At 34.7% G+C, this 18,651-nt stretch overlaps 1 protein-coding gene across 24 annotated transcripts in view; it reads left to right on the top strand.

The window, feature by feature from the left end:
* Nucleotides 1–18,651, top strand: part of Sox6 (SRY (sex determining region Y)-box 6) — a 566,848-nt gene that overhangs the window by 160,174 nt on the left and 388,023 nt on the right. Inside the window, exons 1-2 of one of the 24 annotated variants that reach the window (XM_013511930.1) lie at nt 1,653–1,755; nt 2,087–2,180. The exons of 19 other annotated variants lie outside the window; for them this stretch is intronic. Coding sequence is in view for 1 of the 5 variants with exons in the window: in XM_013511925.1 (XP_013367379.1) it covers nt 4,691–4,725 (35 nt within the window). In the remaining 4 variants the exon portion in view is untranslated. 4 more of the 24 variants (XM_013511932.1, XM_013511928.1, XM_013511925.1 and 1 more) reach the window with 4 other exon arrangements.

Below are 18,651 nucleotides of genomic sequence, written 5' to 3'. Positions count from 1 at the left end.
TTCCCTTCCCTCCCCTCCCCTCCCCTCTCTTCCCCTTCTCATTCTCTCTCTCTCTCTCTCTCTCTCTCTTTCTGTCTGTCTGTCTGTCTCAAAGTGATTCTTCTGCTTCAGCCTCCAGAGTAGCTGGGATTACAGGCCTGCACCAGATACCAAGTTATACATCTGCATTTCTGTTCATACCCTTGCCTTTTCTGTCACCACAGAAAACCTGGGCTATTCTGGTGAAAGACGAGACTTGTGGAACACAATTAGTTACTTCATTTGTCCTAGCCAAGGCCACCCTAGATCAGCCACAGATTAACCAACTGCAGAATATGTTAGTAAGCTCAGCTAAAACCAGAGACATGCCCAGCTGACCTGCAAACACGTGAGTTAAGTAAACGCTAGTTGTTTTCAGCCACTAAATTTTGGGATGGTCAAGACTGCAGCATTCTTGTGGCCAGAGATATATAAAACCTTAAGTAACTCCTTTTTCAAAGGACACAACCTGACAAATGTTGTTAATGATCCTGAGTAATTTCTTGCTATCCCATTGACAATATGTATTTCACATTGCTTTCTGGAAATTCCTAGAGCAAACCATTTAGTGATACTTATGTGAGACTTGAGTAAATTTTCTCTGTGGGGAATTCTCAAGATATTCCCAGGCCATATTCATCTAATATATAATGGTCTCATAGGACACAGAATCATATAGTCCATAAAACAAGATAAGGCAGAAAATGCAAGTAGGGAAATAATTAAGTATACATAGTAGTGTGACAGAGGGAAAATAGCTCCCAATCTACTAGATGTCCGACGGGCCCAGTTTGCATCCCCTAAATACTGAGGAATTTCAAGGACAAAGGAGGTTAAGGGTAAGAAAAGCTTACTGAACTCCTGAGAGATAGGAGGGGTCCAAAAGTGGATTGCCACAAAGGCTATTTCTCCAAGAATGCTTTATAGAGCAAAACCAGAAGGTGGATACAATGTGGGTCAAACTTCAGTCAACCAATAGAATTACAAGTACAGTCACTTAGCTAATATGTATTGATTCAGTAGGGAAGCGAGGTACCTAGCAAGGGTGTTTGGCTAGCACCATTAACTTTAGCTTCTAAAACAGAAAGAACAAGGGATTTTTTGGAAAAGGACAAGAAGAAATGGGAAGATGGGTCCTGATATTCTGGTTAACCTCTTAGGTGTCTGATGCCTACTGACCTTACTGGACCAGGTATTGCTATAATCTCCAATTGCTGTTTACCTCTTAGGGAGGCATGCAGGCCTGGCCATTGTATTTCCATCTTGAGGCCTGGCATTCAGATGTGTCTCCAGCCACAGTTTTGATGTGTTCTCATCTTTTGCACTGACTCCTTGGAGGGGCCATTCCTGTCTGACTGCCTATTAATTTCTATTTAACTTTGCTGTCTAGAATAGTAGGAAACAAGTGACAATGGTCATGTAGTATATGATGACATTTTGGGCCACATATGATGACCACATGTACGATGATGATCAAATAAGATTATGTTACCTCATAATGTTTTATCTGTTGTTATTTAAGTACAGTGTATGATGTTTATGCAGTGGTGAAATTCTGTATCCTTGTTATGTGGTTATGACACGTGACTGTCTATACTTTGTCAAGAGCAATTTTTAACTAGGAAGAGGTAATTTTGAGCTCAGCTAATAAAATGGGGAAACATGAGGCTCAGAAAAGCAAAACTCAGTTTTCCTTTGGTCTACTTAAGAAGACAACACAGTGTAAAAACGATTGCTGTGAGTAAAGACCAAGCTTTCAGACCTTAATTCTATTTATGTTCTGCAAGCCCAACTTATTCGAGAAGGGAAAAGAGGCAGAGGTAGCTTTGTTAGGGATGTGTTTTTTACAAACTTGCTCCCTGTGCTTTGAAATCAGCTGTAGTCTTTTCTTATTTTCAGACTACGTAGTATTCTATTTTATTTACATTCTTTAGTGGTTGAAAGAAGTCTGCTGTTTTAGTGATTATATAAAAACTAGCTGTCTGAGAGTCCTGTGAACAGAGGCAGAGCATTACTGAGCACATCTTAATAGTTCTGGCCTTCCATTTATCTGGAGCTGTACTTGCAGGAAGTACGTTGCATGGAGGAGCTGCACTTGGTTAATTCATCTTATTACTTGGAAAGGTCCTTATTATTTTGCACAGCAGCGTGGTCACCTGGCGGTAGGTCATTAGCATTTTTGTCTTCTTTTCCTCACAACAATGCACAACATGCTAATTAGAGGATTCTGAAAGCTAAGTAACCTGTTTTAAAATCAGACATTTTAATTTGCAGCTTTAATGGCTGTTTTTATAATAACTGGCTTTATTGGGGGTAAAAGCACTTCTCATGTTCTACTAGCAAGGCAGAGTATAACAGAAGCTGACAAAATTAAAAACCTCATAATGGGACCTTTGCCTGGGATAAAAGGCTGTTTCATAACAATTTCCTTTTGTTCTTTGTTTAAGCCATTACTCTAAAAGGAGTCTCCGATTAATCTAAGTAAATGCATCATTACAGTACTAATCCATGTCCTTCTGTCAGTGTCTGTTTTAATTAAATAAGAAATGCTAGCAGAAAGATATCACGCACGGAGCTGTGATTGGAGAAAGAAGCACTGGTTGATCAAGGGAAAGATTAAAAAGGGTTTTACTGTTTTGTCCATTTGCATAAGTCCAGATGCCACAGTGTTTCAGGGAGAAAAGAAAACTTACAAAAGAGTTTAACACATTTCACTCTTATAGATTTAAAATGATGGGATTTACCAATGAAATTCTAATCATCCAATTTATCACGTTGGACATTCCAAAGCAAGGAGCAGAACAACTTGGGGTGTGCCTTTCAAACCTTTTATGTAGTATTGTGTTGTATTTGTGCAAACATACCTGCTAAATTTGTATATATTCCTTTTTAATTTTAGGTGAAACTGACAGGGAGACCTGTCCAGATAACATACTTATTTTCCTTTATAAAGTGTCTTGAAACTTTTTGTGTAGTTTTTTTCTGAAATGGTTTTCCATTTTTGACACATTAAAGATTTAGATGTTTAATTAGTTTTAACAATAAAAGGTACACTTAATAAATTCCTATGTGACAAATATTGCTGTGTTGAAACACAGAAACTCTTCTTAGCAGTAGAGTCACAGAATTCCCGTGGTGAGAGCTTTCTCCATATACAGGCCATTATTTGATGTAATGAAAAGAGAAAGTGGGCAACAGTGAGATTGTTAATTAATTTAGCCTAACAAGATGAAGATAAATGAAGCAAAGCACAGATTGAATGAAGCAAGAGGTCTTATTTACAATTTAATACATTTTTATATAATGCAGTTTTCGCTTGGTGAAAAACAAACAGACCCAACCCCAAATACTCTCTAACAAAAAAAGGTACACCCCCACCCCATAACTCAACACTAAAACCCTGGCTTGACGTTACAGAAAACATGTACTCTGGCTGCATATAGGAGACACTTTGGCAGTGTGTAAATAGTGCGCTGCTAAGAATCCTACACTAGTTAACCTTTAACGCCAGTATTTTATTATTCTTGCTGTAGACTGAGGATGACCATGAGAATAATTATCTGGAAACCTTAGGGTTTTTTGTTCTCTAGGTTGTCCCAAGTCATCTTGTTTCAGTTATTTAATAATCACTTTATTTTAATCATCTCCCACCAAGGGATAGAAACTCAAAAGTGGGGAAAGAAAGAAGCAGAGAAAGAGAAGTTGTGTGCTTTTTACATGTGCTTGAGTCTGTAGCAATTGTACAGAATTCTTAAATTAGCATTATTTTTTAGAGTCTCCCTTTCATAGATTAATGAGCTTTACCCAGTCTTTGACCTTTTATCGTTCTTGCTTTCTGCTCAGAAGTACTTCCTTCCTTCCTACTGTAGCTAGAAAAGACTGTCTCTTATCTTCTGTTACTGTAGGCAGTGGTCACAGGCTCCCTACAAATGATGTTATTATGGTCACAATGTTTTTATCTCAGAGGTCACGAACAAATCCATGCAACTGCTTCTAAGGATTTCAATAAATAGGACTTTTATCCAGACAATTGCCTTTTATGTTACTTTTAAACAAAACTACTAGTCCATCAAGAGTTTCAAAAGAAAACAATTCCACAGAGTGCCGGTATGGCCTGCACAGACCAATCATCATGGCACCCATTCTCCAGTCCTTTATTTTTCAAGTCCACAACAATAGGTTGTTGATTCAATGGACAAGACCAGAACAATTAAGTTCTCTGTTTAGCAGCAGTGCAGCATTTTAATGCCCTTCTCTAATAATGGTCTCATTATTGTTATTCTAAGACTGGGGCTCAGGAGGAGGAATATTTGCTGGAGGTACGTCATTATTTTGCAAATTTCGATTAGCTCATCATGTTGTCTGTAGTGTGAAAATCGTAGCTAATTAGGGCAGCCAGTTAGACTACCAGCTTTTGAGCTTATGAGTTAAAAGGTAGCATACTTGATAGGCCAGTGATGTGAAAAAGGTGGTAAAAAAGAGGATTAGAGCAGTTGCCTTAGTAACTCCAACTTCCATCTGTGAGCGAACAATGGACTTGTGTTTCTCCCCCACCTTGGTGTAAAAATTGGTTTTGTTTTGAAAGGACAGGGTTCTTTTTTATGACAATCTGGAATTCAGCCCAACGGAGTGTAGTTTTAGTTGTTAGGAAAGACCATTGGGAATAGGAAAGATGAAAGGTCATGGTGAGCTTCAAGGACATGAAAGGTTGTTGTCTCATGTAACAATGGTAGATTGTGTTTTTCTAATATTTCTAGCCAGCCCTTAAGTCAGGTGATGGAACAAATACCTGCAGTTTAGTCAGGTGAAACAAGAGGGGGTGGGGGAAGGAAAGGAGAAAAATGGGGTAAGAAAGAGTTTGCACTATGCTAAAAAAAAACAAAAAACAAAAAACAAAAAACATAAAAGCGTAACTCCAATTTGCTTCTGTTAAACAAAGTAATATTTCTTTGTCCCCATCTCTGAGATTCCAGTGTGCTTTGGACGGTTTGCCTCTGTGGGCCATCACATCTCTGGGAAGCACTCCAATGTGTTAGGGAATGTGATTTAAGCTTTCTTCCTGAACTCCCAGGAGGACCAGTGATGTGATACTTAACAATAAATTTAGTTGTTGTAGCTTTCTCACATTATTGGTGCTCTTAAAAGGTTTTCCTTCAAATGCACACTGAATAAAATGAATGATAAATACGAAGGAAATTTGTTTCACCACTCTGCAGGGTTTTATCATAAATTCTATGACTTCCATTGCAGAAAGTTTACAGGAAACTGTTTAGACGTTGCTGCAACAGCAACACAAATTTTTCTCTATGTACATAAGAAAGTGCCACGCTTTCAAGAGCTGTTGGGAGGTTTTGTGGACAGAGGAGGTGATAGAAAAGGATTGAAAACATTGCTATTTTCTTTTTTAAACCCTCAAAACCAAATCATTTTCTCTGGGTTTAAAATACTTTTATTTCAGCAAAATGAGTAGCTTCTCTTTGCCCTCTATACCAATACTAAAACACTTGGTTGTGGTTGTTACTGATGTGTGTGTGTGTGTATGTATGTATGTGTTTTGCACACATGCATTAAGAACTGGAGGGAATGTAGGAATAGTGTGTTGTTTCTTTTGTAAGCAAAAAAAAAAAAAAAAAAAGACTTTCTTTGGAAGATCTAAGGCACTTTAATATTTTTTCTTCTCCATTGTCCCCAGACAACCCTTGTATAATTGAAGCTGGACTTGGTCCAGGAGATTGGGGAGATTTTCAAACTCTCTTTTAACTCTGGGTCTTTGTTTTCTTTTTTCAGACAGCCATTATTTATTTATTTGGTACCGGAAATTGAACTCAGGACCTTGCGTTTGTGAAGCAGGCACTGTGCTGCTGAGCTGTATCCCTGGCCCCTACCATCCTTATTTTTGTAGCCATTATTTTGAGGAAGTGTGCTCATTTAACTTATTGTAAATATCGCGTAGACTTGACATAATAATATGAAACTTCAGAGTGCAAGGACTTTAGTGATCATCTAGTCAAATTCTTGTATCTGAAAAACACAAAAAGTGAGAGTGGATTGAAATGACTTGTTCAAGGTAACTGAACTTAGAAATAGATGAAAGTTTTTTATTTTCTTGTTTAAATGTAAAAATCTGCATTCAAAGGAATAATGAAAAATAAACATTAGAGGTGTATGTTTGACTTGTGTTCTAGTCATTTCAATGATTGAAAGGAGATAGAAGAATACTAACATGTGGTAGTGGTATTCAGACAAGATTTTTTAACTATTAAATTTTTAAACTATTAACAGTTTTAACTATTAAAACTGTTTTAAGGACAGTGAGCTTTTTGTTTCCTCTGTTAAAAAGAAAAAACAAAACAAAACAAAAACCACAGCTCTCTCCAGTATAACTGGGGACAGGTATATCCTAAGGTACTTGCATGGGATCCCAAATTGCCAAACCTTTCTGGAGCCAAACAATTTAAACACTTTATTTCAATGTGGTAAATCAGTTAACTTCTGTTTCTTAGCTTTTGTATCTGTAGAAAGGGACCCGATGCTATCCAGCTTTATTAGCTGAGACCTAAGAACTGATACATTGATTGAAAAAAGCAATGTACATTTAGTGGACTATTTTATAGCTATAAATTTGTACTTTATTTAAGTGCAGTTATTTCAAGCAAATATCGACCATAATATTTAGATCAATATAAATGCTGTGGTTCATTTTGGATTGATTTGGAAAATATTTAGAAATTTTACACTATGTCTAAACATAAAAGAGAAAATAAAATAAGCCATAATTTCACTTTATTATTTCATACCAAAGAAATTTACTGTGTTATAGCGTTTTAGTTCAGTCTTTTATCTGTGTGTGAATGTGTGGTTTATACTTTCCTTTAAAAATAATATAAAATAAAATAATATAAAATAGCTACAGCAAAAATCCCTTGACTTTATGTTCTTTGTGGATATATTAATTATAATCTTTTGCATATATTATAAAATATATAGCAACTTACACATCTATAATAATCCTTTATATTTATATAGTACTTACAGTTTCATAGGTCTTAAATAAAAATTAATCAGATTAGTTCATTTTTTAAAATAACCCTATGAGACACACAATACAAATTTATTACTTTCAGTTGATGAGGTACAAGGCACAGAAAAGTTGAGACAGCTAAGTCTAGCAAGTGGCTGGGGCGCCAGGAGAGATTCAAGTCTTCTGAATCCTATTAGTCCAACGCTATTGGTTTGTTTTTGCATTCTAACCTTCTCTCCAGGTTAAATAATTATCTTTAGGTTGACCTTTCTTAACAGATTTCATGAAAATAAAGACAAAGGATAAGAATGAAAAAAATTTAAATTTTATTTTACGTGGTCTGCTATTCCAGTTCTCAAGGGCTTTCTGTGATTTTTCTTTCTTTCCATAAGCATTGTCTTTTTCTGTACTCTATGAACATGGGCTTTTGTAGCAGTTTGTGAGACTATTGCCTGCTATATCCATTGTTTGACTTTTTAACTTGGTTATTTCATGTCTCTGGATGTGACTCTGCAAGTCCTGTTCATCATAGCTGGTCCTGAGCAGACCAGCAAGGGTCATTTAAGATGAGAACAGCCCTGGAAGTAAGTTAATGCATCAGAGCACATGCATTGTTAGCCTAAAGGTTAAACAGTGGTCACCAATGGGTATAGTCCATTACAGAAGGTAGGCATAAAATAGTTTAAAGTGTTTTATAAAGCAGACCTTTTAAAGCAAAGCAAAAAAAACAAAAAAACAAAAAAACAAAAAAACAAAAAAAACAAAAAAAAAAACCAACCAAAATAACTGAATCAAATGATACTTGGAGATTTAGACCACAGTACAAGCATACAGAGACCACAGTGCAGCCCTAGACACCAAGCAGAGTTAAAGGACTATTCCAATTTGAGTGGTCTACACTTGGAAGATCACCAAGGCCATTTAAGGGTCAAAGAATCTTAGTTATTAGAGTCTTGGCAAAAGGTCAAGGTCAAACTAGCAAAAGTAAATTAATTCTGAGTCCCAAAGGACTGTGTTGAAGTCTCTCTTTCAGCTCTGAAATGGTCCTAGAACATCTCCCAAATTTTTAAGGCACAATGCGAGTCATCTGTTGTGCTTAGGAGTTCTAAAGTGGAACTCAGGTGCCTGCTTTTTCATAAGCATCCCAGCTTGTTCTGTTGTAAGAATTTACAGATTACATTTGGTGAAAATTGCCCTAAAGCTTGGGATGGCATTTATTGTAGGATAAGAGACCTAATGACACAACTGTTGAGACAGGAGGCCTTTAGAATTTGAAAGTCAGACCATTCTACTAAGAGAAAAATGTCTTAAGCCCAGGGCCGAGTTGTGTTTTTCTGCGTGTAAGTAAGCAGTAAACAGGGGCTAGTATGTGCTGGACTAGGTTGCTATAAACCTATTAGGTTTTTCTCTTCATGTATCTTGTTTCCTGTGTTTATGACCTACGTACTTTTGTAATGTGTAACAAAGAGTTATAACCTGTTAGTGTAAAAAAGTAGGATCGATTGTTTTCTTGTGTGTGTCTAATCTAAACTGCTTCATTTTTACTTTTTGTTTGTTATCTGCATGATTAAATTTCTCCTTTCCTTCCCCCTTCATACATTGATTAGCTTGAGTTAGGCAGACAGCTGCTGTAATGCTAAGGGTTAACCAGAAGAGAATTACAAATGAACTATCTAGAAAGTTGATTATTAATCCAGCTAGAGAAGAAATATCCTTTTACTTAGCAAGAATGAGTATCTGAAGAACTGATAATATTGTTCAGGCAGTGGGGTGGAATGGCAGAGCTTGGTAAGTAAAATAAAACCTGAAATTAATCTTTTTTAGCCATTTTTAAATGAGTAGAATGTTGATATATTTCAATAATTAAGTCTAATATGAATTTATAAACAGCTAGAACAAAGCTAAAGTTCTCAACGTGTTTGTTAATGAGATCCTTATATAGGCTATCAGTAGAAGTTGACTGAAAGATATTTACATAAGTAGATAAATATATTTAATTTTGAATATTTATAAAAATACACGATTAGATTTGTGATTAAGAATGAGGAAGTGGGCATGGAGGAATGATTACTAAAACAATCTAAGTCCAAACCTCAAGTAATATAAACTGCAGAATCCTGAGTGACAAACTGTTCCTTTCTTTCTCTTTTTTTCCCTATGAGAGCAAATTCTGGGTTCATTGGTGTTAAAATATAATTTTAAAGTGTAATATTCACATAAAGATTCAATGAGTTACTTTTCAGACTTCTGAGTAACAAGAACAGTCATAGGTTCTGGTAATTTTGGGGTCCCAGGACTGATTTCATCATACTGTTTAATTTAGAGACCTTTCTAAAGATAGCTTTTATTGTATTTGTGAATTGGAAGGAAGGAGAAATGAGAGGATCTGTGCTATTTGTACAAAGGAAATTAAGTGAAAAGATATGATTTTAATAATGTTCTTCCACCAAAGACTGCTCCTCCTGTTGTAGCAGAAATTTTCATGTCAATATTCAGTTCTATAAGATTGAAATTGTGCATAGATTACTTGATATTATAAAAATGAGCCTTTAAAGCATAGTATGGATTGTAATGAATATTATTGAAGTTTTATGTAACCATAAATCACTTGAATGTAGCATTGGTATTCTTAGAAGTTAATGATCATACTACGCTTGACTTAGATTGAAATTGTGCACAAATAAATGCAGAATTTTAACCTTTTCTTTCAATGTATATTTTTAGTAACGATTAAAAAACCTTAAAGTAACATTTTGTTATTTAATGCTTAAATGAGCACAGAAAAGTGTCTTTTTCAAAAACCATAAATTCAGTGTTGGAAATATGCTCTATGTGTGCATGTGCTGTATATATGCATTTGTGACTGTAGATAGTAAATATGCATTCAAAAAGCCAGTGTACCATTTGGCCCTACACACTTAGCTCTTTTTGGCTCTAACGTTCTGCCTGTATTTAGGACTGAGAATAATAGGCCATAGTAAGTGAAATAACAGTTGAAATATATGGAGCTTTTACAGCTAACTGTTGTGTTTTAGTTCATTTAATCTTCATATTAACTCCGTCGTTGTGGGGAACCTGTGAGGATTATAATGTATCACAGAAGATAAGCTAATTAAAGAGCCCCTGATCTCTGATATTAAATGTCTGGAGAATGAAATGTATAGGTGGGAAATACCTAAATTTGATATGCTCATCTCAAAATTGAAAAGATTTAAAAGGCTGGGAAAGAAGAGAGGGAGGAGAATCAATGAATTCTTAGCATTCATTAATTCTTTAAAAATTTTCTATGATAATTTATTCATGCAAATATGTTAAACTATAACAGGAATAGTATAATACGTATCTATATATTTATAAAAAATAAAACTGTCAGTGGCATTGAAGCCTTTCCCAATTTTATATCTCTCTTCATGCTCCAGTTAAGTTAACCACTCTCTTGACTTTGGTGGTTTTCACCCCCTTTTTTTTTTTTTTCTACTCAGAATTAAATTCTATATCCACTGTATCATGGGAGAAATCCTCTCTTCTATTCTTTTAGATCCAAGATATACCTTTTCTTGTTACACTTGACACTTTTTCTTAGTTTCTTATTACACTTTATTTAAAACAAACAAAACAAAACAATATAAAACAGAAACAAATTCTCAGCATATAACACCCTGGCCCTGCTGAATCTGGCCTTGCCTTCTCAGTATAATAAGCTCCTCCTGGTTTTCTTCCACCTTTCTCTTTGACGCAGCTTCTGGACTGCTCTCCTGTCAGTTTCACGGATCATCCAAATTCTTCCAAATTCTTTCCTTCCCTAAATTCTTCATATGATGCCGACTTCTCAGCGGCAAAGCAGTTCTTGCCAGTCTTGATCAGGATGCCTCCTACCCATCCTTTGGGCCCTGTCTCATTGTCATTTCTCTAGAGAATCTTTCTTAACCTTTGTAATTCAAATATTTTCTGCTGCAAAGATTTGCTTCTCACTCTTTTATATCATAGCAGATATTGTAATTTTAAAAACTATGTATTTAGCTGCATAAGTTTTGTTGAATATTTGTGCTTTTCTTTTGACTGGCCTATTTTTTTCTTGGGTGTCTTCATAGCATGTAGCACACTTGGTCTTGACTATTAAAGGCATTCAATAAATATCTGTTGCTGCTATCAGGGAGAGGAATGTAGTGAAAAGAAAGAGGAAGAAAGGGAGACTGAGAAGAAGAAAGAAAAGTACATAAAATGGAGTTCATTGGTTCATCTGGATATATTGCTCATTGTTTTTTCAGTATAATCTTTCATTTTTGTGTCCTCATTTTGGGGAATCTGCATTCCTGGACATAGGAACTAAGCTTTGAAATTATAAATTTATAGTAGCTATAATCCTTTTGTGGACATGCAATTTATGAGCTCTAAAAATCTGGCAAAATTTAAGACTCAGTTGAGGAATTTAAAAAATGCTGTGTTTTTATCTGCAGCAAAAAGCCATAAGGCCACTTGTAAGAGTTTTAAGGTAGATGACTGTAACTAAAATATTCAGGGTGGTGACAATTGCTATAATATTGCTGCATAGCTTGATCTTTTTAAAGGAGACAGTAGGAAACTTCATGAAAAAAGCAAGGAAAATGAAGTTAGTCTGAGAGGATGACAGAGTTTAAGAAATGTCAGAATATACTTATGTTGCGTTCTATGTAAATCTTTGCTGGCATTTGTAATTAAAGTCCATATTAAGAGGTTACACTGCAATGTTTTGTTAGTGGTGGAGGAAAAGGAGATTAGAAAAAGAAGGAAGATAAAAAAAAGAAAAAAAAAAGAAAGTGATGCTTTCATATATTATACAAAAATTCTTACAGTAACCCTATGAGATAATTAAAGCAAGGCTCTTATTTTTGTTTCACATCTAGGAGAACTGGGACAGAAATCAGATAGGAGCTAGGAAAACTTAAAAAAAATTCCTAGGTATAGTTTTCTAGAAAAAATGAATATTCATCTCATCTTCACCCCTACAATAAAGATTTAAATATTTAGATTTTTTTTCTAAGAACTAAGATATTTTAGGTAGATGTCTTCCCTGGGATGTCTAGATATGAAAGTTTTTTTCTCCTAATTTCCTAAAGATGCAAAGTAGATAACAATTTCCAAAGGAGATGACTAAGTGCAAATAATTAATGCAGAAACATTGCTGGCTGTATATATATTAAGAATTATTGGATGAATTTTAATGGGTTGAGTCCTTGTGTAATATCTTAGGAATCCAAAAAAGAGAAACAGGTGTGAGCCTAAAAGAATGAAACGGCATAATTTGGGGAAAATAAATTGTAACTCAAGTGAAACCATGTGATAAAGCAAAGGGTTTAAGCCCTTTGGTTACAAAACCAAGCGACATGAGCTAAGTGCCTATTTGAAAGATCTTTTCAAAGAAAAAATGAAGGGAATGTGCATGTCACATAGATACATGTTTTCAGGCAAGTGCAAGAATATTATTTTGCACAAGAATGCCAGAAATGGTATGTGTAATGATTATCAAGAAGGCTGCTGTGCATTAAGGTGGAGGTCAAATTTGGTGTGTTTCAGTTGCACAAATAGTCTAGTTGTGGAGAAATTAATTTTCTCACACTTTCCTTGGCTCATTGGCAGACTCTTCCTTTAGGTTAAAAGAATGGTATGTTTATTTTGAAAACAGGCTTTGTGAGGACTCAGTAACTATCTTGAGATGAATAGAGTGCTGCCATAGGGAAAAAATATATACCATGCAGGCCAGACCCAAAGTTAGCAGGTGAAAGTCACAGGGCAGCAGAGTTGCAGGCAAGCAGAAGAAAGACTTGTAGGGTATAGCTGGAAGAATCAGTAGGCTTCCTTGTTGAAGTAGTAAAGGTATTGTCAACACTAAGAATCAGGGAGAGGGGTTGGGGGTTTAGCTCAGCGGCACAGTGCCTGCCTGGCAAGCACAAGGTGGTGAGTTTGATTCCCAGTACCGGAAAAAAGCCAAAAAAATAGCCAAAAAAAAAAAAAAAGAATCAGGGAGAAAGGTTAAAATGTTGAGACTACATTACTTCAATATGAAATTTTATAAAAAGATGTCTCCCGTGAGAATCTCCTGGCTAACACAGGGAAATGACTCAACAAAGGTATGTTCTTTTATGATATTTATTTCATGAAGAATGGCCTTCATGAAGGCCAAGTTTATTTTCTGGGATGTTCAAGTATGGGAATAAAACAAATGCTGTTTTTATCTGTTGACAGGTAGTTGATAACTGGCATTATCCTGAGAAAGGACTTTAGACTTTACCACGTAACCCCAACTCTTAAAAGTGTTGGTGTAAGAGAATGAAGCTGTATTATAGAAGGAAATGAAGAAATCTGTTTTTCTCTATGGTCCAGATGTGCAGAATAAGAATTTTAGGGATAGGGGTCTAACTCAGTGGTAGAGCATTTGTCTGGCATGCACAAAGTCCTGGTTCCATCTCCAGCATTGCCAAAAAAAATTTTAAAATGAGTTAGGGAGGACCTATTTCAGAAATTATAAATGCATTTATTTACATTTACAGGTTTCTGACCTCTGGTATATTAAGAAGATAAGAGAATCACGTTTTTAAGTACCATAGAGATTTTCTGTCATTTCAGTCTCCCCTTATTGAGATAATACTTCTTTTTATACAAATACATTCTTGTTGAACAAGAATGACACATACTAGGTAATCATTAAACGTTTCTTGAATGAATAATTATTGGAAAAGAAGAAGGAAAATTCCCTTAATTTCTCTCTCCAGACTAAATTATATTTCTTTCCAAGCATAACTATTATTTTCAAATTGGTTTTTATTCTTCCAGACTTCTTTCTCTGTAATCATATACAAATACATACAATTACATAGGGATATGCAGTTTTATTTTGTGTGAGGGTAATATGCTCTCCTTTTACTTATGTTGCTTTATATTTTACATATTCTCTTTTTCATTTAAAATTAGGTCTTGGAGTTCTGTCATTTTTATAGTTTTATTTGACGTTCTTCTTTATGAATTTGAGACTATATGTATACCAGTGCTATATGTTTGAGTTATTTTCCATTCACATGTTGTCTGCTGAAATTTTAGGTATTTAAAAATTGAGGAAGTGGCAAAACCTGACTACTTTCAAAAATATATGAATTGAGCATAGAAAATTTCTATTTGATAAGGTTATGAGATATACGCACCTACTACTCAGTAGACCCTTAATAAATATCAGTTTTCTCTCTTCCTACATATTTCCTTAAATCATTTGTCTGAAGATAGGATTGAAAGAATACAGAAATATGGTTAGTCATAATCTCATTTTCAGCCTCCTGAATATGTTATGTTGCTTACTGCATTTTTCATCCTCAGTGTAAAGGCTGTCAAAGATAATGACAGTGGGGTTCTCTCTCCCTCTTTCTTTTCCTCCTTCCACCCTCCTGTTATTTCTTCCTCCTTTATTTACTCAACATCAATTTGTGGCTATGATATACCAGATACAAAGGAAATACAATGAAAATGATGACCCCTATACACAAGCATACAGACACATAAACAAATCAATACAGAATACAGTGAGATGATAGGGGTGAGTGCAGCTAGCTCTGCCTGGGGTAATCAGGGAAGGTCTTCCTGGAGCAGGTGATAGTAGTTAAGACAGAATCATAAAGGTTTATTAATAATTCACTGAGGAGACAAAGAAAAGGACACTGTAGGCAAAGGTATAGAATGTATAAAGTAAAAAAATGCTATCACAATTTGTCATTAAGGAGATATAAAAAAATTTGTGATCAGAAATCAGTTGGAAGTGAGAAAAGGCTATTTTAAATCAATCCACTGAAAATTGATTAGGCATAGTGACAAATTGTGGACAAAACACAAAGTACAATCCTCTGAGCTGAGAGTGATGGTGTATGCCTGTAATCCCAGCACTTGGGAGACCTAGAGAGGAGGATCGTAAGATTGGGGCAAGCCTGGGCTACAGTTCAAGGCCAACCTGGACCACATAGCAAGACCTTGTCACAGACAAATGAACAAATAAACCCAAAATGAAACAAAGGAAAACAAAAAAAGTGCCTGAAAGTAACCGAGAGCAACTCAAAGGAGGCTAAATCTTGAGAGGAGATACTATTTGAAAGGGAAGATGGGAACTGGGTAAGTTTGTCATTTTGAAGGTTTCTAGTTTGAGGGCAGGCTGTGCCAGACAAGTTAATAAAAGTCTGATAAAAAGTCATCTTTCTTTCTGTTCTGGAGAAGTAAGAAAATAAATTTAGGTTACCATACCTGCTGGGAAGTAAGGAAGCAATCCTGGAAAGGAAAGCACCACAGAAGGGAAACTCCCACATTCTATGTGTAACCTTTGTCCAAATCTCTGACTGATCCCCAAACCATGTACACACAGGACTGGCTTGAAGCAGCCTGGGTAAGGCTAAAAGAACTAAACAAATATTTGAGCTGCTGTGTACTGCAGGTGAGACAGAATATATGTGGTTTGCTTTCAGCAAGTAAGCTTGCTAAAATAACAGCAACACTCTTTAGAAGAATAGTCCTCCAGAATTACCATATTACAGTATATTCCAAAATTTCTCAATATATGAAGAACCAGAAAAATGTGAAACAACAGGACATATCTGGAGAAAGAGAGAGACAGAGAGAGAGACAGAGAGACAGAGAGACAGAGAGACAGAGATAGAGACACAGAAAGACAGAGACAGAGAGAGAAAGAGAAAGAGAAAGAGAAGGACAGAAGTTATAAAAGGACAAAATTGGGACTTTAAACTGAAGAAGTACATGAAATTAAATTATTTGATAGGACAAGTAGCAGAATAGGGACAGCAGAGGAAGAAGTTTGTGAATTGAAGATAGATCAATAGAAACTACAGATAGGAAAACATTAGAAAATATGTGAATTAGGGATCTGTGGGACTGTGGGGCAATATTAAAAAGATATTAACAGATGTGTCGCAGAAAATAAAGACAATGATATTAGTTCAGGGAAAACATTTGAAGTAATAATTACAACAGATTCCCCAAATTTGGTAAAAAAAAACACAACTACACACATCATAGTTAAATTGCTAGAAATAAGAGTAATATGTAGGCAAAGTTTTTTTTTGTGATGATCAAAGGAGGGGAAAGACACAATAATACAATTTCTCAATATCAGGAATTAAGGGGTAGGGGCATAATTCATTGGTAGAGTGCTTGCCTAACATATGTGGGTCCCTGGGTTTATTTCCAAGCTGTGGAGAGGGGAGAAGTTAACTGTATAGATGTTATGATAAAAAAATTATATAACTTAGATGACATATATTTCTTAAAAATACAACTTGCCAGAATTGATGTAAGATGAAACAGAAAACATAAATAGTACTTTACTTAAAAAAGAAATTGAACTTGTCAATTTAAAAAAAAATACTTCTATGAAAAAATCCAAATGATTTCACTGCTGAATTATATTAAAAGTTTTAGAAATAACAGTATTGAAAAAACCATTTCAAAAAATGAAATAGAACAATTCTTATTTCATTTTGTGAAGCCAGCATGACCTTAGTGCCAAACCTTTAAAAAAATTTTCAGAAAAGGAAAATTACAGACCACTCTCTCATGATTGTAGATGCAAAATCCTAAACAAAACATCAGCAATTTTTTTTGTTTGTTTGTTTTCGTTTTTCTTCCAGTCCCAGGAATCAAACTCACAACCTTGTGCTTGCCAGGCAGGCGCTGTGCCGCTGAGCTAAATCGCCAGCCCTAACATCAGCAATTTAAATCAGCAAATTTGGAAAAAGGCTAATATATCATGACCAAGTAGGGTTTAATTCTGGAATGAAAGGTTTAACATTTATAAAATTTTACCATGTTACTGAATAAATAAGAAACATTGTATGATAATTTAAATAGATGCACAAAGAGCTTTTGACAATGCCCATTCATACTTAAAATTCATAGAAAAGTAGGAATAGAATAAAAGTTCCTTAATTTGAAAGTGCCACTTATAAAAAACATGAAACTAACATGATGCTCAGTAGTGAACTATGGATGCTTGTGCTCATTCTTCTTCTCCTTGTATTGAAGGCCCTAACCTTTGTAATGAAGTAAAGAAATAGAATAGAAATGTGAAAGGGAAAAAAGACCTATATCTGTACTTTGACAAGGTTATATGGTACAAGATGATATCTTTTGTGCATTAATTTATTCAACAGGTGGAAATCAAAATTTCATGATAAATGGGAATATGATTTCATTTTGACTCAACCTTAAAAACTAAAACTAAAATTAATGAAGTTTACCTAATTAGAAGGATTTGTTTGTTTCTCCACTTGTAAATTTTAAGAGTGAAGTAACTGTCTTTTAAGAATAAGTTTTCAGGTCAAGTGTTGTAATAGTATAGTCACTGTTGATATAATGCCATCCTAACCAAGATCATTTTTGTGAAAATTTGCTTCATCTCTTATTTTGAAATAATTGTCTTTTGAATAATTTACCATATTGACTACCATTTCTGCCAGTTGGCATTCTTCAATGTTTATCTTGTCTCATTGCAAATTTTTGTTAATCCAATGCTGAGAGCTTTTCTCCAACACTATTTTTTTACTTCATGAAATCTTGTAACTTTTACAAGATTTGTGATTTAATTTTGCAACACTTTAACATTTTAATTTTGAACATTGGTTACAATATTTCACAGTGCCATATCAAGCAGTCAGCTAAATTGATTCTCCGTCTTGATTGGAACAAATAATCTAACAATTATTTAAAGTAGCCCTATGCTTAGGATACACTTCAATCAGTCAAATCAATCTTTGGGAATGGTAGGCAAATATCAATATTTTTTAAAGTTCTTTGTGTGTCTTCATTGTGCAGACACATTTGAAACCACTGAACAGTGACTCTGAAAGCTACAAAGACACCCACCTAAATAGGTGAAATATAAATTAATCTGTGAGGGATATTGAGTTAAGGTTAATGTTATACATTCTAAATTCATAAGTGCATATTTTTACAGACATTTTACTTACTGTATAATTTTGGCAACTGATATGGTCAATATTTAGGTAGTAAAAGAATCTCCTAGACTTAATGAATGACAAATATGTATGTACGAATATAGTAGTGAATGAAAAGTTTGTTCCTTTCTCTAGTTTACAAACCAAAAAGGATGAAGAGATTAAATAAGTATTTGATTTTAAGACAATAAATACTATGAAAGAAAAGAGAAATCTAACTAGGATAAAGGATGGTGACCCTGCATTAGCGATAGTAAACCTGAGATGTAAAAGATAAGTAGGAGACAATTTGGTGAAGAGGAGGCATAAGAGAGAACGGTGTTTATTTTTAAATTTTATTTTAAAGAGAAAAAAAAATTCAAAACAAATGAGGAGGGTAACAATGGTTAGTATATTGTGTATTGTTATCTTTAGTTGCTCAGAGTACAAAATATCAACATTTAATTGTCCAAACAATATTAACACAAACCTTTCTTTTCAATGAACTGAGAGAAATTAGTAGTATAACTATCTTAACTATCTTGTATATGTATATATATGTGTGTGTGTGTGTGTGTGTGTAATTTTTTTCTTTTCCCTTCTTTTCTCCTTTCCCCCATCCCAGTTATTCTTTCCTTTTGAACTGTTTCTTCC

The sequence above is a fragment of the Chinchilla lanigera genome, unplaced genomic scaffold, assembly GCF_000276665.1.
Source record: "Chinchilla lanigera isolate Chin_1 unplaced genomic scaffold, ChiLan1.0 scaffold00013, whole genome shotgun sequence".
In the NCBI taxonomy this organism is placed as follows: domain Eukaryota; kingdom Metazoa; phylum Chordata; class Mammalia; order Rodentia; family Chinchillidae; genus Chinchilla; species Chinchilla lanigera.
This window is presented reverse-complemented; position numbering and strand designations above follow the sequence as displayed.